Raw genomic sequence first — 25,132 nt, 5'->3', positions numbered from 1 at the left:
GTCTCAAAGTTTATCATCATGAGGCACTCAAACTCAGTTCTTATCACAGTTTCACATGTTGCTCACCCCTGCTTCTCAGAACTCACAGATGTAAGCCCTTGAGAACAGACAAAATACACACGTTCCAGAGTTACCCTTTTATTGTTTTGCTTAAACAGAAGCTCTGAATAAAGTAACATTCAGCTGCATCGGAATGATTATGTACAGCAATACTACTAATGCTGTTAGACAATACTAAAGACATTTAAAAAGTAGTTTGGAACTGTCCTGGAATTTGTTTGGCTGTAGGTGGTCCGTCAGTAACATGACTAGGGTTATAGCATGGCAAAGTTTGTGTTTGTGTGTAGCTGTTTGCAACGGGAGCTATTAGCTGCATGTGTGTGTTTCTGTGTGAGCTAGTCCCAGTAAAACTCCTAATTTCCTTTCCTTCATGCCAAATGATAACTATAAGGATAGGCTTCCTCCTTACCGCTTAGACCTATCAAAGCATTCCACATCATTGATGATGAAGGAAAGGAGACGAGGAGAGGACGCTGTTTCAGACTATTGGGAGGTTGCCAGAGAGAAAGAAACACATGTTGGTTCATAGGCTCTGTGTGTGTTTACTACATGAGGGTTCTCAGTAATTCCAACACAGCTGCACAAAATCATGGTTCCATGGAGCTCCTCGCCTTACATCAATCTTCTTCACACACAATGGCTCCACTTCTCTGAAAGAGAAACGAAAGAGTAACAGTGTCATATGCATGCACAGGAATGCATACACACTGCATGCTGCTGTGTGTGGTGTAGGTACGTGTGTGAGAGTATGTGTGTGTTAAATAGATGAAAGGACTTATACCCGACAGAGGGGAACTCTGATATGCAGACAGACACAAAGTGGATGTCTCCCTGCCGGTAGAAGCGTGCTCCAGTGTTCTTCAGCTGGATGGAGTCTATCTCACACAGTGGCACTGGGTGGCCTATCACCCTCTTATACACAGTGTTGTCTGACTTTCTGAAATACACACACACACAGCATGCCTGTTACTGAGAATATAATCCATGTTTACGTATCATACCGTGAACAGCTTTGAATCATGCTGTGTATACATTTTGGTCTCTAACAGTAAGGGTTAATGGTTGTACCTACAGCCTGAGTTTCTGCTCTGTTCGAGGAAGTCCCTCAGTTCTCAGGATCACCTGCACCTCAGCACTCTTGTCCAGGGGGGACACCTCCAGCTGCACCAGGATGTGATGGGCTGGGGAGAGAGGGAACAGAGTGGGAAAGAGGAGGAGGGGGAGGATGGGAGAAGGGGACGGGATGTAACTTGATTATCATCACATGAGATATTTCTGTATTTAACCATTCAACTGTGGGGCCAAAGTAGTGGGGATGTGTCATAATGAGCATCCAACAATCGTCTGATGGGACAGCCAGTCTGTGTTTTTACATAGAGATAAATGTAGGCTACTCACCACAGAAGGGAGGTGCAGAGGTTGTCAGGAGGAAAAGCTTCTCTAGTTGAGGAAGAGGAGAGACTGTTATTCCGCTGTTCTCCAATAACCCTGAAACACACAAGGACACATGCACATAAAAAAGACAGAGAGTAAGATGTAAAGTAGCAATTCCTATCACAGTTATGACAGATGAAAGGCCTCCATAGTACATTTACTGGTTTATCTGTTGCAGTCTGTCACTGTATCTGCTGCGCCAGTGCACCATAGTGATAAGTGGACGCCAGACCAGACATGACACTAGCTAGGTCAGACAGTTGCACTGTCTCTCATTGAGTGAAACCTGACCAAAGTGAAAATGGAAAGTGTGCTGGGAAGTTTGAATATGACAAAAATATCATATTTAAACACATTTCACACGTTTGTAAATAGCCTACTATAGGCTACATGTAAAAGGTGGCTATTTATAATATTTACATTTGCATGACCAACGTACTCACAGACAGCAGGTTTGTATAATATCTGGGGAAATAGCATAATGTTGATGATGCCCTCACCTATTCGTGGACATCTTCCCGGGCAGCCTAAACAGCGCCCCTTGAGGAAGTCCTCATAGCTGGAACAAGGGATGCCAGACAGTGGGCAGGTCCCGTTCAGTGCGCTTATGTAGAGGTGGAGCGCCCTCATGTGGTTACAGATCACATTGCCGTATACTGGAAAGTAGACAAGAACTGACCACAAACGAAGATTCTCAGGCAGCCAGAAGCTTACCACTAAACAGCCTATAGGTTAGTAAACATAGTGCTTACTGCTTAGTTAGTGAATGATAAACAGTTGTTTAAGTTGAACGACATGTCTGAAGCTGATACTGAAATTAATACACACTTAGGTTAGGCCTCTTCGCCAATGAAACATTTTGGCGGCCAAACACGCACTTACTTGACAAAAACCTGGAGTGCGAGCAACCTGCTTGGTCCATCCCGCCATTTAGGAAGAAGTCTGCATGGCCGACAGGGATGGAGATGCCAAAATCTGAGATAAAAGGTTGATAATCGATGTGGAAAGGCTGATACCAGGACACATCATTTTGTCATTCCAATGAACAGTGAGACTTTTGAAATTGAATAGGTTTAAGAGGAAAAGATGGAAAGATAGCAGAAATCTCTTTGCAATAACAATGATTTGTGTGATTTGTGTGTAGCCTATTCTCTCACAGTCGGAATCAGTGTGGATGGCCTCGACAAACAGTGCATCTGAGGGGTCAAGACGGTCATACTTGTCGGCTCCTTTAAACATGGGTCCAGCCGGGTCCAGACCTACAGCAGGAGATACTGAGGTCAGTGGGGGATAGATAGAGTACTGCATCAGCAACAGTGATGACAAACATAAATACACACACACAGAGAGCCTGTGAACTACTGTACTAAAGCATTCAGACTACTTCACATCACAGCGCTGAAGGCCTCTACTCTGACAAAAACACCAGAGATAATGTGCAGACAGACAATTGTATGTATTATTGTGTCGTTGTGTGACCTCAGAAGGGTAACGTCTCCCTCTTTCACAAATTCAGAGTGCCACCTTTCAATGTCTGCTGTTGTTGTTTTCCGGAGCTGTCTCTTTCTTTGAAAGTCTAATTCAGTCAGGTTGGCAGAGATGAGAGGGTGACTGCCCTGCTTTGTGGTGACCAGTCACTGTCTGGCCCTGTAGAGCCTTGTTCTGCAGACAGTAGGGGCCCTGTGGAACTGTTAATGGGTCAGACACAGATGGCGCTCACCTGTGATTCTCCCTATCTTGCCCTTGAACAGGGTCCCCACGAATCCAGACACATGTGCCCCAAGACTAACCCCAATGAAGTGAAATGACTCCAGTTTGCATCCATGGTTCTGTGGGACAGACATCAGATCTCCGTTATTTTCATTACTTTTAACTTAATTTGCTGTCAGTATGTAGACGTAAACAAATGAGGAGGCCCTGACCTGGAGCTGGTTGATGAGGACAGAGATCTGGATGGCCACCTCCTTGTAGTTCTCCACCACCAGGTTGTAGGCGTATGAAGCCCCATAGACCCAGTCCACCACCACCACGTTGGCATCCTGCACCTGCAGCAGAGCCTGGGCAAGCTGCTTCACCCAGGATGGCTTACTGCCCAGAGCCCTGGGAGGGAGGGAGGAAAGGGGAGGTGGAGGGAGGGAGGTTGGGAGGGAGGGAGAGAGAGAGAGATAGCTTATACGTTTTATATGTAGAGTATGAATATACCAAGTTTTTGACCTCCCTCCCTTTCTCCTCACCTGTATCCATGGACAATTATCTTGGTGGGTTGGGAGGAGTTGAAGTAGGAGGTGTTGTTGCTGAGGGATTCCTGACTGAAGAGGCTGGCACAGTCTGTATTCTTGCGTGTCAAGAGCAGGTACTGCACCTGTAGCTTGCTGCCCTGCTGATGGTACTCCAGCCAGGTCTTGTTGTTGAAGTCAGCACATTCTGATCTGGGCTGCTCATCTTCCCCTGCAGGTTCAGAGGAGAAATGTCCATAAAGAACCATGAGAACAACACCAACACCACCACATTTTACCTAATTTCTACCAGCATGTCACATGTGCAACCAGAGGAAAAACAACTCTAGACCACCTTTACTCCACACACAGAGATGCATACAAAGCTCTCTCTCGCCCTCCATTTGGCAAATCTGACCATAATTCTATCCTCCTGACTCCTACTTATAAGCAAAAAAAAAAAAGCAGGAAGTACCAGTGACTCGCTCAATACGGAAGTGGTCAGATGACGAGGATGCTACACTACAGGACTGTTTTGCTAGCACTGTTCCGGGATTCATCCAATGGCATTGAGGAGTATACCACCTCAGTCACCGGCTTCATCAATAAGTGCATCGATGACGTCGTCCCCACAGTGACCTTATGTACATATCCCAACCAGAAGCCATGGATTACAGGCAACATCTGCACCGAGCTAAAGGCTAGAGCTGCCGATTTCAAGGAGCAGGACACTAATCCGGACGCTTATAAGAAGTCCCGCTATGCCCTCAGATGAACCATCAAACAGGTAAAGCGTCAATACAGGACTAAGATTGAATCCTACTACACCGGCTCTGACGCTCATCGGATGTGGCAGGCTTGAAAACTATTACGGACTACAAAGGGAAACCACAGATGATGCAATCTCAATCGCACTCCACACTGCCCTTTCCCACCTGGACAAAAGGAACACCTATGTGAGAATGCTGTTCATTGACTACAGCTCAGCGTTCAACACCATAGTGCCCACAAAGCTCATCACTAAGCTAAGGACCCTGGGACTAAACACCTCCCTCTGCAACTGGATCCTGGACTTCCTGACGGGCCGCCAGGTGGTAAGGGTAGGCAACAACACATCTGCCACGCTGATCCTCAAAACAGGGGCCCCTCAGGGGTGCGTGCTTAATCCCCTCTTGTACTCCCTGTTCACCCACGACTGCGTGGCCAAGCACGACTCCAACACCATCATTAAGTTTGTTGACGACACAACAGTAGTAGGCCTGATTACCGACAACGATGAGACAGCCTATAGGGAGGAGGTCAGAGACCTGGCAGTGTGGTGGCAGGACAACAACCTCTCCCTCAATGTGAGCAAGACAAAGCAGCTGATCGTGGACTATAGGAAAAGGAGGGCCGAACAGGCCCCCATTAACATCGACGGGGCTGTAGTGGAGCGGGTCGAGAGTTTCAAGTTCCTTGGTGTCCACATCACCAGCGAACTATCATTGTCCAAATACACCAAGACAGTTGTGAAGAGGGCATGACAACACCTTTTCCCCCTCAGGAGACTGAAAAGATTTGGCATGGGTCCCCAGATCCTCAAAAAGTTATACAGCTGCACCATCGAGAGCATCCTGACCGGTTGTATCACCGCCTGGTATGGCAACTGCTCGGTATCTGACCGTGAGGCGCTACAGAGGGTAGTACGTACGGCCCAGTACATCACTGGGGCCAAGCTTCCTGACATCCAGGACCTATATACTAGACAGTGTCAGAGGAAGGCCCTAAAAATTGTCAAAGACTCCAGTCACCCAAGTCATAGACTGTTCTCTCTGCTACCGCACGGCAAGCAGTACCGGAATGCCAAGTCTAGGACCAAAAGGCTCCTTAACAGCTTCTTCCCCCAAGCCATAAGACTGCTGAACAATTAATCAAATGGCCACCTGGACTATTTACATTGACACCCCTCCTTTGTTTTTACACTGCTGCTACTCGTTGTTTATTATCTATGCATAGTCACTTTTTTACTTTAGTTTATTTAGTAAATATTTTCTTAACTATTTCTTGAACTGCATTGTTGGTTAAGGGCTTGTAAGTAAGCATTTCACAGTAAGGCACATGTGACAAATACAATTTGATTTGATTTGAACAACAACAACAACGACAGATGCAGCATTTGCACACAAAAAAACATGATTTCACAACAAGATTTTAAAGAATGCTTTACATCTACAGTGACATGGCATATACTATAATAAATATTTTTAGAGCAAGGTTAGTATATTCATTTCATAGAACTGTATTAGGAAGAAGCTTCTGCAATAGAAATGAGTTGTACTTACCTACTGCAGATGTGACGTAGAAGGCTAGAATACTGAGAATAGTTTGCACTGTTTTTAGTTTCCAGCCCATTCTCTTGAAAGAAGAGTGTCAAGAATGGTAACTTGGCTTTACCAGTTAGGTTGGTGAACTGTGTTGGTGAACTGTGCTTCAGATCCTTAGCTTTGGAAACTCCTCTTTTCCCTCTCAGCAGTCCTTGTAGCTATGCAATGACTATGTTATAGTCCTGTAGTTCACTTTGGTTCTTGAAATACCATTCAATCCTCTACTGGTCAACAGTGACCACAAACAGGGCAGGAATCTAATTAAGAGAATAAAGCTGAACATAATACGTTATTTCACAATGCCTGGCATTGAAATAGTTACACAGAAACAGAGATGGGGGGGTTGGGGGAATTTCCTTCCCTGCTTTCTCGCAAAGCTCAGCTGCCACAGTAAACTAGTCTTATGAAAACATACCCACATACCCCTCCTGCTCCAGTCGTTTGTCCGTGTGTTGTTCAGGACCCAGTGCTTAGTCTATATGGTGGGTTGCCACTGGCTGTGGATCCATGACCTCACTGGTGATCAATGCCTGTTTGTTTTAATACTAAGCTCTGGGCGTCTGGGGGTGACATTCTCACCGTGTCATATGTTGAATTCAGCAATGGATTCACACTAGTCTACCCTTATACTTGTCCATGTGACCATAGAGATGGACCTGCAACTGGGACAGACTGTAGTAGCTCAGCTTTTATTTAAGAATCCTCCTCTCTGGAGAACTAGATCAAGGACATGTAGGCATATTGTGTCTGGGATTTAGAATACAGTGTCAGTCTCCATGCATTTCTCATGATATCAAATGGATCAGGCTGAGTGTTCATAAGTGTGAACAGACCGGGAAAGAAAAAGTTCAGAGATTGGTTTTCACACAACTTTAATATAAACTTTTACAGAGTACAGTAATGAGGATTATACACTTGGACTGGGGATGGTGAGTTATATGTTAAGTGTTATTAGCAGATCGTGGGGCAATTATTTAGCCTTTATTCGCTCTCGCTCCTTGGGTAACTGGGAAGCCACCCAATCCATGGTCCGCTTGCGTGCCTCCTCCCAGCTGTACCGCGGGGTGTACCCCATGTCCCTCTGAGCCCTCCGATAGGAGAAGCTGAAGGGTGTGTTCAGCATGGTAAGGAGCTGCCGGTTTATGGGCGGGGTGAAGCGCTTGAAGGGGCGGAGCAGCATCTGCAGCATCTCCATGAGGAAACAGATGAGGTAGAGGACTGGGATGGGCAGGATAGGCTTCTCCTGGATGCTGAAGCCCAGCGGCGACAACACAACATGGTTGAAGTCAGAGTAGCTGACGGGAGGCGTGTCATCTGAGATGTAGTAGAAGTTCCCTCCAATGGCGGCTCTCCGCTGGGGGTCTCGCAGGGCGCGGGCGGCCTGGAGGTGGGCCAGGGCCGCATTCCCCACGTATACAGGGTTCACCTGGGCCTCCGGACGGGAGGTACGGTACAACATGTCCCCGTTACGAATCCCGTCTCCCATGTGGCCCAGCAGGAAGCGGCAGCCCTCTCCATAGATGTACATGGGTCGGAGGGCGCAGGTGGCCAGCCGGCCCCCATTCTGGAGCACCTCACCCTGGGCTTGCAGGGTGACCCGTTCTGCCTCCTTCTTGGTCCTGCTGTAGGGGAACTTTAGGGAGCATGTGTAGGGGGTATTCTCATCACCGTTGATGATGGGGTCTCCGTTGGCGTTGGGGCCTGCCACCTCGATGCTGCTGGTGTAGATAAAGGACATCACATTCTCCTGGACGCACGTCTCCAGAAGGAGCTGGGTTCCTGAGGAAGATATCAGATCAATGAGTACATCAGCAGGGTCAATTCAGTTCTCAAGCGCAGCTCAAGTATTTGAAAGTATTGGACATGTGTATTTCACTCAGGTCTGCTGCCAATCCCGACACAAATCTGATCATACCTTTGACGTTGACCCTGTGAAGCTCACCGTAGTCCACCTTCCCGGTGACGTCTATGAGGGACGCGGTGTGGAAGACCAGCGATGCACCCTTGCACGCTCTCCTCAGCAGTTCACTATCCCTGATGTCCCCCTCAAATACACTCACCAGCGTGTCCCCTCTGACCTCTGACAACAAACCAATCAGAGAAGAAACAAACCAAAGAAAAGTTGTAAAATATCAATATTTACACTAACCCTGGTAGAGAGAGAGAAAGAAAGGAGAGCTGGTATAGTATTTACCTTCCAGACACTGTATGTGTTGTGGTCGGACATGTATGTCCAGCATACGGATCTCTGTGAGCTTCTCTTCCTCCATTAGCAGCCGGACCAGCCTCTCCCCCAGGAACCCACAGGCTCCTGTCACCACACACACATCGCCTTGCAGAGACATGGCCCAGTCCAAACTCTGAACCTACAACCCCTTTCAGAAAACTCCCTTTCCTAGCCACTGGGAATGACCAATGCGCCGGACTTTGTCCCCTGTCCTAAAACTCCTCTTGCTATCCTGAGGGCATGGCAGACACTCCTAACTTAACACCGCTCTCTGAAAACTCCCTTTTTCTAGCCGTAGGGAATGTGCTAGAAGTGACGGTAACGCTGCCACTCTGGGGTGAGAAGTGAGGCAAGGTCTAGAGGCAGGCAGACGCAAGAGAGGGAGGGAGGACAGGGACGTTTTATTACCCAGTATCTGCCAAGGACGGCCGCCAAGGCTACTGGTCCCAGACCAGCCATGGAAAACAGTCTGCGAAGACTTGAATGTCAAGGCGACGTCTGCCAGAAGACTAACAATTTGTTTTTGTCTCCTGTTGACACAGTGATAAACTGACTCTGGTCAGGGTAGAGTCAGTACACTGTAGATTTACTGTCTCTGGATGGTTTATTTTGACAGGCTTGGCCACTGATTCTCTACATGCTCTATAAAGCATCTATATATTCAGCCTGTGTCATTTATTCCAGATTTGAAACCTAATCTGGGATCTGCATTAGGATCAGCTTAGTCATGAGTAGCATATGTTGAAGTGGTTTCATCCTCTCATAAACTGCCAAATGTATATGATTGCAGGTGGTTTTGTGGCATTTTGAACAGCTCAAGATTCTAGAGTTACACACTGGACATGTCTGTGTTATGAGATGGTTTTAAAAATATGGTTTTGGTGTCTGTTGAGTTTATTGTTTCCAGTTTCATAAACTCTCCATCTCCCTGTGATAGCAGACGTGTTTAAAGAAGACCTTGGTCTGGTATCAGGGCCTCCCTCTCTGCTGTCTTATCTGGAGGATGAAGGATGATGTCACTGTGCCAAGGCTACAGCTGAATTCCACCCGCATCACTTCAACTCAATCAACCCCTCTAGACTAGTTAGTGGGCTGAAATGTTAGATTGTGTGGTGTCCGGTTTGTTTTGAAAAGTATGATGATTAATTTATTTTCATAAAAGTACACTAGTCGTTCATATACAATACAAAATACTATTTAATCAATCAAACATAATTTAAGCCATTACTTACAGTTTGAAAATACAATGTCAAAAGTTTAAAAAATATTCTCCATGAAAAGGAGCTTTTTGAGAAGTGTTGCACATTAAAGAGCATAGCAGAAGTCATTCAGATACAAAAATAGTTCCAACAAAATAGACTCAAGGAGTAGAAACTAACAGTCAGTCAACTACACATACAGTCAGTCAACCACATAGCTAAGGAGGCAATGGGACCCAGGGGTTTGAACCAAAATGATTTCCCAATCATTTAGTTCTGAACAGAACCACTATTTTTTTCCCGTGACATTCCACTGTTCTGACCAGCAAAAGAAAGTTCTGAACTGGTTTGAACCCCCCAAAAAGTACTGGTTTATATTGTTCCTTTCTATTCCTTTTTTAACCTGTGAAATCAACAGTTTTTTACATTTAGCTCATTAAATTACTCCACCAATCAGTGCGGATAGAGCAGGCAAGCTAGTTGTTTACATGCGTGATGGACAGACAAATGTAGCCTATAGCGCAAGATGCAACGGAAATTTTGAATATCTTTTGAACTAGCTAGCTAACAAATTTGAGCTAGCTAGCTAACAAACTTGTGTGCGCAGAGTGGCACCAGAATTAAAAACCTTTTTGTAGTTAATAAATCCAACATGAAACTTGATAACTAGGCCTATAGTATCCTTAACTAGCATTGAACAAGTTAATCCATTCTTCTCTAACTAATAAAAAAAAATCTCTCTCCCTATCTTCTGAATCACGCTTGTAACGTCAGTACAGAAGCCTATGCTTCGGAGGGGGGAGGGGCAGATAGCCTAAACACTCACACGCACAGGCAAAGATTTTAATCTTGCAGGCAGACACTGGAATACGTTTCTGAGTGACATAGTGACGGCTTTGCATAGGCACTTTGTTGAATTTTCTTGTGGGACTAGAAAAAAATGCCTGGAACGTAAAATAATGTTATTAACCGGTTGCCATGCTTTTAAAATAAAGGTTCTGTTCCGGAACAGTATGGATCACTTTCGTTCCCGGTTCCGTTTCTGTTCCTTGAAATGTTTTGTTATTTTCCGGTTTTCTGTTCTGTTCCCTGAACCAGTTTCAACCCCTGGTGGGACCTATTCGAGAAATTCTACTGCAAACGTTCCACTTCTCCCACAAAAAGGTCACATTTAGGCTAAATCCATATGTTCTTGATCTCAGCTTTCAGTTCTTGGTGGTGTCCAGCGGGCACTCCTGCATCTGGCCGTCGTCCACGGCACCCTCAGGCAGATGCACGGTCATGGTGCAGGCCCGGATGCCGCCCAGGGGTTCCAGCACGTTGAACACCCGGTCCCACTCGTCCTTCTCTGGGTCGTAGCGCTGCACGATGTCCACCATGCAGCGGCTGTTCCAGGAGTAGCCCCCCACCACGTAGACCTGGCCCTGGAGCACGGACACCCCTACATCACTCTGGCCCCGTGGCATGGCCGCCACCACCGTCCACTGGTCCACCTGGGGGAAGATATAAAACACAGGTCTGAGCTCTAAATGGCTCTCAGAATTCCGCTTTTCTCCAAGTGTCATTGGTTCCTTGTTTGGTTGTCATTTTTGCCCAACCCAGAAAGTTCCTAAAACTTTAAGACATGTGACCATCAAACTCAGGACTTAGTTAACTAACAGTTAGGATTAGAGTAAGGTTTCGGGAAAGTGGTAAAATTGCTTATTATATTGTTGGGACCAAAACCAAGGCCTTTGTCATGTTTCACCTCCGGGCTGTAGAATTCACAGTTCAGTACGTCATCGTAGTCGCTGCTGCCCCGGAAGTGGTTCCCTCCCATCACATAGAGCCGGTCGCCCACTGTGCACATGCAGTGTAGGCCACGCAGTTCCATCATGTCGGCACGGCGACTCCATGTGTCAGTCTCAGGGTCATAACACAACAGCTCCTTCTGGAACGTGTCCCGTGTGATTCCGCCTGTTGGATCAGTGAATTGACATTGGTTTCATTATTAGATACTGTAGATACCATGACCACATGTTTACTAAAATACTGTTTTATGACTACAAACTACAATGTTTTTAATAAGACAAACATTTTCATTTCAATCCATCCATACCATTTTCATCTGATGTGGAATACACCATAGTCAGAGAGAGTTTGTATTTGGTATTTTATTAGGATCCCCATTAGCTACTGCTAAATCAGAAGCTACTCTTCCTGGGGTCCACACAAAACATAAAACAGGACATAATACAGAGCATTAATAGACAAGAACAGCTCAAGGACAGAACTGCATAAATGTAAAATAAGAATACACACATTCATACAATTATGCCTTAACATTCCATCTATCATGTGCTCATAATCATCAATGTTAACGGCAATACTGCAGCCGTTCATTTTTTTCTCATACTTTCTCTAAGCAGGCCCTGCTATTCTAATCTCACAGCACCAGTGTTCTGTAAACAACAGAGAAAATCTCACAACATTAGGAAGACACACTGTGTTTCACGCGATCAGTGTCCTTGGTGATTCCGTCTGACGTCAATACTATGCATAATCATGTGGAGTTCCACCGAGGTCATTGACTCCTGCTCACTTCCCCTGACGTGAACAGAGCCATGGAGTTCAAGGGGAAGGCAATGTAACTTTGGTAGTAAATGTGAAGGATGGACGTTGAGAAGGAAAGAATGACGGTGTAGGGGACTGAACTGTGAGCCGGTGGTCAGGTGCTTTCCTACCCATACTGTCAACCACCAGTGTAGAGTGGGATAGGAGCAGTAATGTGAGAATCATAAATGTTTGGGTCTGAACAGGAAGGATGTGGTCTGCTGCTGTGAGCTGCAGAGAGCTGTGGCCATTACCCAGGCTCCCAGTGTCCGGTCTGGAGCGTGAAGTCACGAGCTCTGCTGGTCGGCTACTGTGTAGCAACGTAGCAGTGCCAAAGCCCTGGTCTGCCCTAGAAAGCCTATGTAAATTTCGATTGCCAGAACGGCCAAACCCAAAAAATTGTAGACGCCGTTTTGGGCTCTAAAATGTGTTTATTATGATCAAGTTCGATCCCCACTGTGAATTATTTTAAAGTTCGCTAGAAATTGAGATATTTAATTAAATAGCGATCCATTCTGACTGCTACATTTGTCGTCACACAGGGCCACATGCTGACACAGACCAATCACGGGCCGGCAGGCTACGAGGAGACTCCCGGTTGACTCTCTCAGGCAGGATGAAAATGACTACATCGACCATGATCCTTTGCTAGTTAGGGCCATGATCCTTAGTGATTTTTTGTTGCCATTCAGCCCACAGGAGGTTGGTGGCACCTTATTTGGGGAGGACGGGCTCGTGGTAATGGCTGGAGCGGAATCCACATGTTTGACTATATTTCATTTATTCCATTCCAGCCATTCCAATGAGCCTGTACTCCAAAAGGTCCTCCCACCAGCCTCCTCTGCACATTACACCCTCCTCTACATGTTCCCCACACCTCCAATGGAATCCACCTGCTTTTTGTCATGCCACTGCCACTCACCCTTGGGCTCAAACTACTAAGCCACTGTTGAAATTAATGCAGATAAAAAATGATACATTTTCTGCATGCACTTTCAAAGCATGTGTTCAGAATAAGCTGTTTTCTGGCTGTCTGTGAGCATGAAATTGACACAATTGTGGTTAACCTCGTCGGAAAATAAGTATACTCTCTGACCTATTTCAACCAAAGGTCTTTGTGTTTCCTGGCCCTCAGGGTTGCTAGGAGATCGACATAGAAATCGACCAAGATGAATGAGAACCTTCCAGAACTACTATGTTATGTTAAAGACCATCAAAGCTGTTAAGCGGCAAGAGTGGATTAAAACACGTCAACAACACAGCCTTTGTTTGTCTGAATTCATTAACTCAAAACCTCTCCAGTCTGACTGAGCTGATTTTATCAGGACAACAATCACAGTCAATTCAGGTCTTCTACATTGTGGGTTTTAACTGTTTGGTAAGTTTGTATTCTAACTATCAGTGGTCTGAGAAACTCACCTGAGACATACATCAGGTTACCATGGACTGTCCCAGCATGCCCGTAGTGGGGGTCGTTCATGGGCGACACGAACGTCCACTCGTTCTTTCTGAGGTTGTAGCACTCCACGGTGTCTGAAAGAGTAAAACAAACGTAAATTCACTCGACATGCACCTTAAAGATCATAATCACTTGCAATTTATTGATATTTCTGTGTAACAGATTGCAGTAAAAACCTATCCAGTACACTAGTGACTCACCGATCTCTCCTGAGGCGTTCCGGCCCCCAACAGCATACAGCTTCCCCTTCAGGGTGCTCAGGTGGAAGAAGGTTCTCTTCTCGTTGAGCGAGGCCACCTGCAGCCACCGGTCGAAGCGCGGGTCGTAGAGGTAGGCGCTGTCCACCGCCGTCTTGCCCTTGGTGTCGTAGGTGCTCTGGCCACCTACGATGTAGAGAAAGCCCCCGAGCAGGGCCACACCGTGCTGGTAGCGAGGAACCTCCATAGGCTTCAGCGCCCTCCAATGGCCGATCTCCTCGTCATACAGCCTCAGCTCCCTGCTCACCACCAGCTGCTGCCTCATCACCCCGCCCAGTGCCAGCAGGTGTGTGGCGTCCGACCGGATTCGCGTGCGCTCTGTCTGTAAGGAAGGCTGGAGGAAGGGCATCATCTGGTAGTTGCTGGCCTCTAGCAGGAGGTTGACGCAGGCCGTGTCCGAGCGCATCATGGCCGCTCCGCCGTCGTCGCGCCCCTCATCCTCCTGGGAGATCTCGAGCAGCTCCGTGGGGGTCATGAGGGGGAAGCGGACATGGCGCATCAGGGAGTAGGCGGCGGAGCGGCGGGTGGGGGGGTCGTGGTCCAGCCAGGAGCGGGCGATGCGGTACAGCTCCATCTCAGAGAAGCCCTTGAGGCTGTCGCTGGCCAGGGCATTGGCCAGGCTGGGCTCAGAGAGTTGCAGGTAGCGGCCAGACTGTAGCAGCGCTGACAGGTTCTGACACACAAACTTCCCAATGTGGGCCTGTACGTCCTCCAGGAGCAGGTCCCCGGCGATGCGCTCCACCTCCACACAGTTATCAATGGTGATCTGCCACACAAACAGGTAAACAGACAGGACTGGATGAACTTGTGAAGGGTCTCCTGTCTTTACATTGGCCAAACTTTCCACTGTCTCTTCAATCCACCCATCCCACCCATCCACCTGCCCATTGTTTCAGTACCAGTAAGTAACCTGATCCACTAACCTCAGTGCTGAGCAGCTCGTTGCAGAAGCCAAGGACAGGGAGGACCTGTAGGAAGTTGGCAGCCTCCAGAGTGTCCTGCAGGTTGGCCATGCTCAGACTCAGCCGGGACGTGTAGATGAACTCTATGATGTTCTTCAGACCCGTTTTACTCACCCCATGGAGCTTAATCTCCCTCATCTCCTGTTCTCTCATACCCCCTAGTGAGAGGGAGAGAGGAAAAGGGAGAGATATAGAGGGTTAATGCTGTTACAGTTAATGGTGTACGAGTGCAAGTATATTTTAACATAGTGAGATGTAAAAATAGGAAGTTTTAAGTCAAGATGGCGGTGTCCTTGTCTGGAATTGGTTCCTTACCACATTTCCCCTTTATGCTGGTTGGTCTGAGTGGAAATGATGAGTGCAAGTACAGTAAGAGAGAGCCTTTTCATAGGTTCAGCCCTGAAAGACTAATCTGTGAAACAATCTTACTTACTTAGGCCCATTGATCCTTTGGGAGCATAGGCCCTCGACAAATCCTCTCAATCACACATTGTAAAACAATCACCAGTGAAATAATTTGACATATTAAAATATATTGACATATTTGAATGTTATTTATCACACACTAACCAGTGAACATGGCTTTGAAGTAGTCGCTGGCAGAGGCCATAATGACTCTGTGCACGGGGAAGGTGTCACTGCTGTCCCCAGGCACCAGGATGACATCACACAGAGTCTCATCACCACGGAACAACTCAAAACCCTGGAAGGAAGAACAACATTCATCTTCCATCAATGGTCTAGATCCGCTCCATGTTTAATGGTGTTAGCAACCATTCAGATAGATTACTGAAATAATCGTCCTAGGATTCTTATACATCTTGACAACCCTCACAGCTAAATAATCCCACATGAAAAAATACTATAGTATACTGTAATATTTTTAAACGTAGTATTTACTGCAGTGTTTTTGCGGACATGACTGTAGTATACTGTAGTATTTACTGTAGTGTATTTGTTGTAATATGGGGGAGGGGATATGGATATGGGGGAGGGGAATGGGTGGGGTATATGCATATTAAACATTTGCGTATCAATACAGTGTGTAGTATAGTATTCTACAGTATACTACACAATTCTATAGTAAGCACTACACGATCGAGAGATACGACAGTGTGTAGTATAGTATTCTACAGTATACTACAGTTTACTACAGGATACTATTGAATTCTATTGTAAGTACTATAGTATTCTATAGTAAACTGTAGTATGTTTTATGTGGGACCTTTAATATCTCTGGCTGGTGTATGAGGTGTATGAGGGCTGGTTGGGTTGTACCTGTAGGACTGCGGTGCCGTGCTCATTGCTGCTGAACCGCCTGGTTAGAGGCCTTGGAGGGAGGCTTGGCTTCAGGCTGATCTCAGGGGGTTTCGGGGGAAGCTCCAAGGGTTTAGGGACTGGGGCTGGAGGAGTTGGAGGTTTCGCTGCTGGGAGAGTGGGTCTGTCAACTGGGGCCGGGGCTGGGGCCGGGGCTGGGGGCGGAGATGTGGCTGGGGGTTGGACAGGTTGGGGTGGAGGTCTGGGTGGCTCTCTAAGAGAGCCTCGGCTCCCCAGACGAGACAGCCTCCTGTGAAACCTCCCCTGCACACTCTCCTTCTCCTCTCCACTGCCCCTGGAACACAACGACAGGGGTCTGAGAGCTGCTGTATCATCCTCAGCTACAGTATAAGTTAACTCCACCCTTTATCACATGAACCTTTCTATGACATTGTTTTTCACACAAACTCTTAACTTCAGTGCTGAAAAGTGCATATGTCGGCTTTTTGTCCATTTACATTAAGGTTTACAGTGGCTGGTGTTTTGTATTCTCACATTGATTCATATACAAACATGATAATAATTATTATCCAGTCGGATAAACACTCCAAACAGCCTACCCGACCACTCGGAGGCGTCCGCATGGTCCTAAAGCACATGTTGCCTCGTTTTGTATCATATTCCAATGATAAAAATGTCAAAAAATGTCCACAAATTCTTAAACCTAAAAATGACAGATATTCCGATCAGCCTACCCCATCTCAGTTGGTGACTTGCTGGATTTCCTGCTGCCCCTCTGTGAAAGGTTCCTTAGAAACAGAGACACAAGACAAAACTAAAACAGGGCAGGATTAATGAGATGTCTAGTCTGTCAGTACAATATAATTTGCTGTTCTCTCTTTCAGAGCCTCTTCACTCTGAACAAGCTACAATTTGGGAAATTAAACAGTTGAGTATGCCTTTGTTTCATACATAAGTTGTCTGGTACTCAATGCTGTATAGTATGACTCACTTCATCAGAACAGGCCCAGGGCTAGAGGTGCATTTTTGCAATGTGGGGCTTTCCTGATCATTTCGTTACCATACTGTCTGTGTGTTAGTGTGTACGTGTAGTTTAATGTAGTTATCCTCAACTTGATTATGTTGCAGTATGTTGCTATGGTGTTGCTTCAATACTTTAATACATTTGTTGATGTTTCAAGTGGATTAAAATAGTATTTATTACATCTAAGTAGCCTCTGAACTCTGAACTTACGCCTCACTACATATTCATGCATATACTCTATTTTTGGATCATGGCAGTTTCTGTGTAAGATTTTGTGCTCTATATCAAGTGTACACACTTTACACCTGCATTAACATACATGAGAGGAAAGGAAGGAACCTACCTTGAAGCTATTATTTTCAACAGGTTCTCCCTAACTGGACGGCCTTCTTCTGGCATACACACATAACCAATATACAGCAATCTGTTTAATGCTTTACAGATCACTAAATGTCTTCCTGCAGCAGCAGGATGCAGAGTGGAACCGTTATGTAAAGCGTGGTAAACAGCAGCATAGTCAGTTTCTCACAGTTAACCAAGAGCTCAGCCACTTCCTGTGTCAGTTCTCTTTCTCGCTCATTTCGTCTTAACCCTCCCCACCCATATTTTGACACATTAGGTGTTGTAAAGACAGATGTGAAGATGGAAGAGGAAGCGAGACATCCCACACGCTATTTTTTTCTGGTTCAAATACAGACAATGAACAAAGCAGACCAGACCCAGCTGCTAATGCATTGGTGCCTATGGGAGAGCCACCCCCTTATGCAGACCAAATTGGCCTGGGTGGCACATCTTCATCTATCCACCATCTTTGACAGATGTATACAATGTCTTGTTGCTCATCTTTTCAGTCTCCAGAGACTCCTGTACTGTACTTCTTTAGTACCAAATGTGGCACTTCAGTGTCTTAAGTTTATTTTTTATTTACATTTTTATTATAATTTCATGTTTCAAAGAATTCATATCTAAAGAAATGTGAGTTAAATTGTAAGGTGAAACAAATAACAAAGACCATAAAATGTAGTATCAAATCAAACTAAATGAAAAGACATGAGGCAGAAAGTCTTCTAAAATATGATATTTTACTTTCAATGTGGTTTTACAGTAGTTCTCACATATAAATAAGTATGAATAGAAAGGGTGTCTCCATTCAAGTCAATGATGGCATAATGGGTGGACTGGCAGCCATTTTGAGTGCACCCATGCCAGGAAGTTAAATCAGAAAGTGTACCCTTCAATCTGTGCTGTGATCTGTTGAGTCAACTCAATTGACAAAAATACATTCCTTTGCATGAGCCACATCAGTTAGCATCATTTTAATGAACATTCTACATTACCATGTCAATCCAGCATCAGTTGATAAAACATTCCAAAATACCATGGAAATTATTGCATCATAATACCAGGCAGCCATTGCGAGTGTACCTATGAGTTTACCAGTCAATTGCCAGGGTTAGCACTTCCAAGTCCGTTCTATTCATTCTTACTTCTATGAGTTCTCATGTCATTGTGTCTCCAGGGTTCTGAATCAAATCACACTGTTGTTCTCAGAGGATTAAGAACTGGAATGCCAAACGGCCATGTTACATTACTCTATTAACCAATCAACCCCACTCCTTTCACTGCTGCATTCACAACCTTATTCCACCTCACCAGCCAGAACAGTTATTACAATCAAACCAGAAGGGATCAATCATTTCACCCTCACATCTGCTTTGAATGAGGGATCTCTGTTAGACCCTGATCTAAAAGCAAATCCACCTTCACAATTCACTTAACTTTAGTCACCACATCAGAGACACAAAATCAGGCCTCTCTCACTCATAGATGGGTTAACACTGGGCTTGCAGCCATTGAGAGTTAGGAATAGGTTAAATGACATGATCTATATCATGTCAACATATCTCAGCTGAATGATGACCATATTTTGCTGGTTATATCATATATAAGCTGCTTGTATTGAAATGTCCAGTTATTGGGCAGGCAAATTGGATTAAACTATTAAAGTTGAGGATTTATTATATTGATTTCAGTTTCAGTTTCAGTTCATTATGATTCATACGAGAGGTTTCATTTTGTTGTCCCAAATTCCGGTTTAGTTAGAAGTTATACTGATTGAGTAGATAGCTCCGTTTTGCTGCGTCGTCATAGTCGTCTGGATGGTTCTGGCGATCCCTGCTGTCAAGTCACAGTTTGGAGAACTGGATGAGGTTCCTGTTGATCTCAGCCACGTTCCTGCACCCTGAGATAGGAAAGACCAACAAAACATTAGTGTTGCATTGTTATGAGGTTGATGCAATGATAGCTAAGGGTTTTTAATCTCAGACTGGAGAAAATATGATTACAGATGTAGAATCTTAATTTGTTGCTAAGAATTTTCCTGCACAGCAGGAAATACAAACTTGTAGTGTATTTGAGGTTTAAAAAGGCTTCTAAAGTTTGTAATTTCCACTTCGAAATTTCAGACTTGATTTCCTCTAATGAAAAATGGATCAACCCCTATAATCCACATAATGATTCACATTTCCTATTGCTGCAGGATTATTTTCCTGCTGTAGCAAACTGGCTCAAATTAAGATCCATCATTTGTATGTAAGAACTTTTGTTCCTTACTCACCAGACAGAGCCATTGACAGACGGAACTCATCATTGAGGATCTGTAGTACCTCCCTCACCCCCTCCTCACCCTGAGGGAACAAACACAGGCAGCAAGACAGTTTGTTACTCTCAGTATCTTAAATTAATAGGTCGATGACACACAACGTTAATAGTTACTTTATAGGCAAGGCCCCACACGGCTGGCCTCCCGATGAACACACACTTGGCTCCCAGAGCCACGGCCTTCAGCACGTCACTACCGGTGCGAATCCCCCCGTCCAGATACACCTCGATACGCCCCTGCACCGTATCCACGATCTCAGACAGGGCATCTATCTGTGTGGTAGATAGAGAGAGCAGAGGGAGGTAGAGAAGAGAGCAGAATTGAGGAACGAGAAGCCTACTTAGCCATGACATAAAGGACAGTTAATTTGAGGATTCCTACTGTACAACAATGGAGGTTGAGCTCTAGGGGAAGATCTCAATTGCATACTCCTCGTGTCCTCTCTCCTAGTCTCCTAGCCTCATTCTCAAAACCCATTGGAGGAGAAGGTCAGAGAGGAGGGACCTCTGGCATTTCATCCAATGGGTTTTGAGAAGGAGACAAGGGGAGAGGATGCGAGGAGTATGCAATTGAGATCTTCCCCTAGAGCTCAACCTCTATTGTTGTACAGTAGGAGTCCTCAAATTAACTGTCCTTTAATATCAACATTTCATTAACTAAATATTGTTTGGCTTGATGATTGTAGAGTGAAATAGAGAGAACATGAGTATGAGGTGGTGTACTTTGTCCCCGTTCTTACCGTGGCGGGCCCTCCGTCCAGCTGGCGTCCTCCGTGGTTGGACACGATGATGCCCTGGACGCCGTGCTCCACAGCCAGCTCAGCGTCCTCCTTGGTCAGGATGCCCTTGATGATGATGGGCAGGCGAGTGAGAGACTGCAGCCAGTACACGTCCTTCCAGCTGATGGAGGGGTCCAGGGTGTTGGCAGGGATCCCATACTCCTCAGAACTCGCAGCCTCCTACAGGTGGTGTCAGAGGGACACCCACCCAGACAAGACAGACATAAAATACAGTACACAAACATATACAGTACAGTAACATATACAGTACAGTAACATATACAGTACAGTAACATATACAGTACACAAACATATACAGTACACAAACATATACAGTACAGTATCATATACAGTACCATATACAGTACAGTAACATATACAGTACAGTAACATATACAGTACAGTAACATATACACACAGAAGGACGCCTCAGGGGAAATGCATTCGTTGGATTTCTTAAATAATTCAATAGCAGCAACTTTCTCTCTACGATGCGCACTATGGGCCGGTTTCCCGGACATAGATTAAGCCTAGTCCTGGACTAAAAAGCATGTTCAATAGAGATTCTTCATTGAAAGTGCTTCTTAGTCCAAAATTATGATTAATCTTTGTCCAATAAACGGTCCCAATATGATTTTACGGTTAAATCATTACTGTTAAAAATATTTAATCTAGAAAATAAATAAATAAATATATGTTTATTTTACCATTACCTGGATGACCCCGTCAAAGTTCTTGACCTTGAGGTGAGGCGGGAGCTTGAACTGGTTGCGTATATCGTTGCGGCGCTTCCCAGTGTAAGGCACGTCGACGGTGAGGACCAAGGCCTTGTAGCCCAGGGCCTCCACACGGTGAACGATCGACTCAGACAGCTTCCTGTCCCGGTACAAATAGAGCTGGAACCAGCGGTAGCCGTTAGGCGCTGCAGCCACAATCTCCTCCACAGAGCAGGTGGAGTAGGTACTGGTGATGTAACAGGTGTTCACTGCCTCCGTACCTGAGGAGAGAGAGAGAGATTTTGAGTTGACCACCCCTAGGATACTCGGTGACAACAAAGCTATTGACCTGCAGAGCTCAACGTCTACAGCTGTTAACCCCCTCCTAGTGCTCACCCCTGGCAGTGGCTATTTCGCCCTCATGCCAGGCCAGGCAGTGGAAGGCAGTGGGGGCGATGCCCACAGGGAAGCTGATCTCTGTGCCCTGCACCGTGGTCCTGGTGTCACTCACCGACACGTCCCGTAGAATCCGTGGTCGCAGACGGATCCTGGGACAGAGACAAATTGATTATTTTGAGTCACATTGTTACTGGATTTTCCTAGCACTACAGTTTGAGGTGTGTTGTTGATTTTTGTGATATTGAATTGTGTGTCCTGTAGTTTACAGGACGGGGAGAGGTACCTACCTTTTGTAGGCCAGCAGATTGTCGTCCCTAGTGCAGCACTCGTCTGCTCCGGCTGCGTAGTAATCCCAGTTGGCCTTGGAGAGGTGCTCCTTGGCATACTCCTCAAAGTCTGTGAGACATACCATAGCCATCTCAGCACAGCGGCTCCCCTCTCTGTGGGATATATGATCACTGTCAGGGACAGCAGATGTAAAGCAATGTTATCAATATGTCAATTACACTATCAGGTAAGCCTGTATTAAAAGCTGAACTGGAGAAATAGTTATGGCATTGATGGAGATTTAACACAGTGAAAACACGGTTCTTTGTTGTGAGCTGAATGGAGTTGTAAATTGTGCAATTGAAATGCATACAATAACTGCAAACAGCTTCTGGAAAATTGAGTGGTATCACTAGAACCTGGTTTTCGGAGCTTTAGACCCAAATTATTTTGTCTCAACAGCAAGTATTTTGCGCTGCTGGGATGGTGAATAAAAGTAGGCTACACTGCATTACACACTGCATTGGAAATACAGCTGGGCTTGGATTTGTGCGCACAGAGATTACGTCAAATAACCCAAAGTTAATTAAGGACACAATTCAAAACTAGCCAACTTGTCAACACCAACAAAAAAAAAGTATTAGTAAATATACCTACTGGACTAGTACAATACTAAACAATTATCACGACAGAGAAAGAAATCGATTAAAATGCCAGAAAACATAACAGTGCTGTCACATTATTCGTTTTCCTTTTCAAACAAAATAATTACAGTTGCCTATGAATCTCATTGTCTTCAGTTGAGTAGCTTAACTATTATAGAACCCCCCCAGCCCAGAAGAAGTTGCCGCCACTAGTTCTTCTTCTTCGTCTTCTTTTTCTTCTTCTATGATATCATGGCAGTCCGCAAACAAACGTTTAAGGTGCATGCCGCCACCTATTGTGCTGGAGTGTGCAATCAATCATGGTCTGCCTAATTCTGAATTACTAAGAAAATAACATTAAAAGACCAAATAAATCCCTACTAACTTCTACCATTTCGACAGTAACATCTGTTACCCCCAATAACTATTTTGCCGTATCCTCTATAACCTTCAACCTGGCATTTCTCCTTTCCACAACCCAAGTCGTGTTGATAACCTTACCAACCTTATTCACTATCAAAGTGTCCTTTGACACAGCACATTCATTCCACCAATCTGTTTTACAGCCTCTGCATATGCTACATCATGACTGATTCTATCTCTGAGCCTCTCTAGCCTCTCTCTGCACCTGGCATCCACCAAATGCTAAACTATGTTCCCCCCCACAATTACAACATTTAACCTTCACATTGCTCCCACATTCACCGTAATCATGTTCCCCTCCACACTTGGCACATATTTTCTTTCCTTTACACTGAACAGCTACATGTCCCATTCTTTGGCATTTAAAACGCTGCAATGGGGATGGGACAGATTCTCTGACATTGAAACTAAGGAATCCTATCTGTACTTTTCCAGACAAAACCTTCTCAAACCTCAGCAGCACTGGTAAGCTTTCACTTCTTTGACCCTCTTTCCTACTGATCAACCTTTTGGCCTCAATCACTCTGCCTCCCTTCACATTTTCTTTAATATCCGTTCAAATATTTTTTATTGAACACACACAAGAATGGTGTATAGGTATGAAAGACACGTGTACAGTTCTTATCTAAACATAAGAGAACAGATATGAACAACAAGACCCAGAGTTCTGGGCACAAAACAAATATTACAAAACAAGACATACAGAACAGGGACAGGTAGAAAGAAAAAGGGTAGATGTAACCCCCCCACTTATACCCCCCTTTATCCCCCCCCCCCTTATTCCACCCTATTCCCCTCCCGACTGCTCGGGTGGGGGGGCCAGCACACGCTGCCCAAAGGTAGATTACAATATGACAATTGAGAGTGCGTTAAAAAGTACAAATTCACAGCGCCGACTGGTCCAAGTAAGAGAGGAAAGGCTGCCAGATTTGATCAAATATTGATAATTTCTTGTTCAGAATATATCTAATTCTTTCTAAGTGTGCAGTGTTTGCCAATTCGCTGAGCCATACTTTGGTAGAGGGCGCTTCCCTCCTTTTCCAAAACAACAAGATAATTTTTTTTGCCGAAATGAGACTGTAAGAGATTAGTTGTTTTTGGGAGTTGGTTAATCCGTTTAGGGAATCGGACACTCCCAGGATTTTCAGAAGCGGGTCTGGGTCTATTGAAGTCTCCAGAACTTCAGAGAGGAACCCAAAAATTCCACACCAATAACCATACAGGCTAGAGCATAGGGCAAAGCAGTGGAGTAGTGTACCCTGCTCAGCCTGACATTTATCACACCTAGGGGATGTATCAGGAAATATCCTATGCAGTTTAGTTTTGGAATAGTGTAATCTGTGTAATACCTTAAATTGTATGAGATGATGTCTGGAGTTAATGGAGCAGGTGTGGATATACTCCAAGCTATCCTCCCAGTCTGCCACCAAAATGTCAGTCCCTAGTTCTTCCTCCCATTTTGCCTTAATGGCATCAGTAGAGGGTGCGCTAACAGATTGAAAAGCGTCATATAGACGAGATATCAGTTTGTCTGAGGTGGGGCATATTTTTATGCATCCGTCAAACATGGAAGGTTTAGCATTCCCAAATGTTGGGAGGTGTTTTCTAACATAGTCTCTAATTTGTAGGTATCTGAAAAAGTTACTTCTGGGAAGGTTATAAGTTTCCCTCATCAATTCAAAGGAAGCAAAGGTCCCTCCTATATATAAATCCCCTATGGTACTTATCCCCAACTCTCCCCATCGCTCAAAGGTGTTATCAAGGTTAGAGGGGGCAAAGGAGGGATTCCTGGCAACAGGGAGCATTAATGATATTGGTCTAAGCTCAAAGTGGACTTTAATTTGCTTCCAGATTCGGACTGTGCTATGTATAATAGGATTGTTACGGTAAAGTGACATCTCCAGATTGACAGGTGACAAAATCACAGCACCAATAGAGAAGGGGTGACACTCCTCACGCTCCATACTAAGCCAGCTGGATGGCGGGGGGTGCGTCATCCAGCAAAAAACGTAACAGCCGGAGGTTAGCGGCCCAGTAGTAAAATATAAAATTTGGGAGAGACAATCCTCCTTCCATCTTGGATTTACATAGGTGTTTTTTACCTATCCTGTGTGTTTTATAATTCCAGATGAAAGGATTAACAATAGAGTCCAGTTGTTTATGAAAGGATTT

General features: G+C 45.1%; 4 protein-coding genes across 12 annotated transcripts in view; all 4 read right to left on the bottom strand.

Annotated features, from left to right (window-relative positions):
• Positions 1–387: 387 nt before the first annotated feature.
• LOC121536886 (phospholipase A1 member A) lies at positions 388–6,590 on the bottom strand. 2 transcript variants are annotated; one of them, XM_041844509.2, is made up of 11 exons: positions 6,032–6,590; positions 3,729–3,942; positions 3,417–3,594; positions 3,215–3,323; positions 2,652–2,753; positions 2,377–2,469; positions 1,995–2,168; positions 1,459–1,548; positions 1,133–1,241; positions 842–997; positions 388–710 (listed from the first exon to the last, which is right to left on the bottom strand). In XM_041844509.2, exons 1-11 carry the CDS (start codon positions 6,099–6,101, stop codon positions 620–622), a joined length of 1,386 nt encoding a protein of 461 aa, XP_041700443.2. In that variant the 5' UTR covers positions 6,102–6,590; the 3' UTR covers positions 388–619. The 2 variants fall into 2 exon arrangements, with proteins under 2 accessions (XP_041700443.2, XP_041700444.2); XM_041844510.2 differs by having other exon boundaries at positions 1,995–2,150; positions 6,032–6,587.
• Positions 6,591–6,928: 338 nt separating this feature from the next.
• Positions 6,929–8,659, bottom strand: hsd3b1 (hydroxy-delta-5-steroid dehydrogenase, 3 beta- and steroid delta-isomerase 1). Its single transcript, XM_041843554.2, has 3 exons — positions 8,268–8,659; positions 7,989–8,153; positions 6,929–7,852 (listed from the first exon to the last, which is right to left on the bottom strand). Exons 1-3 carry the CDS (start codon positions 8,416–8,418, stop codon positions 7,044–7,046), a joined length of 1,125 nt encoding a protein of 374 aa, XP_041699488.2. The 5' UTR covers positions 8,419–8,659; the 3' UTR covers positions 6,929–7,043.
• A 1,863-nt stretch (positions 8,660–10,522) lies between these two features.
• Positions 10,523–17,592, bottom strand: si:rp71-68n21.9 (kelch-like protein 9). The gene is made up of 9 exons (XM_041844508.2): positions 17,415–17,592; positions 16,782–16,835; positions 16,048–16,381; positions 15,340–15,472; positions 14,731–14,927; positions 13,751–14,573; positions 13,511–13,624; positions 11,247–11,455; positions 10,523–10,992 (listed from the first exon to the last, which is right to left on the bottom strand). Exons 1-9 carry the CDS (start codon positions 17,468–17,470, stop codon positions 10,705–10,707), a joined length of 2,208 nt encoding a protein of 735 aa, XP_041700442.2. The 5' UTR covers positions 17,471–17,592; the 3' UTR covers positions 10,523–10,704.
• A 542-nt stretch (positions 17,593–18,134) lies between these two features.
• Positions 18,135–25,132, bottom strand: part of LOC121536883 (hydroxyacid oxidase 2-like) — a 33,688-nt gene continuing 26,690 nt past the window's right edge. For 3 of the 8 annotated variants that reach the window (XM_041844500.1, XM_041844501.1, XM_041844502.1), the window contains 7 exons: positions 21,914–22,084; positions 21,624–21,775; positions 21,219–21,508; positions 20,473–20,691; positions 19,847–20,005; positions 19,689–19,758; positions 18,135–19,313 (listed from right to left, as the gene is read on the bottom strand). In XM_041844500.1, the coding sequence (XP_041700434.1) occupies positions 19,258–19,313; positions 19,689–19,758; positions 19,847–20,005; positions 20,473–20,691; positions 21,219–21,508; positions 21,624–21,775; positions 21,914–22,084 (1,117 nt within the window). In that variant the 3' untranslated portion in view covers positions 18,135–19,257. Of the gene's footprint in view, positions 19,314–19,688; positions 19,759–19,846; positions 20,006–20,472; positions 20,692–21,218; positions 21,509–21,623; positions 21,776–21,913; positions 22,085–22,665; positions 22,753–25,132 lie in introns of those variants that run through there. The other 5 variants (XM_041844504.1, XM_041844505.1, XM_041844507.1 and 2 more) reach the window with 4 other exon arrangements.

Source organism: Coregonus clupeaformis, chromosome 23 (assembly GCF_020615455.1).
Source record: "Coregonus clupeaformis isolate EN_2021a chromosome 23, ASM2061545v1, whole genome shotgun sequence".
NCBI lineage: Eukaryota > Metazoa > Chordata > Actinopteri > Salmoniformes > Salmonidae > Coregonus > Coregonus clupeaformis.
This window is presented reverse-complemented; position numbering and strand designations above follow the sequence as displayed.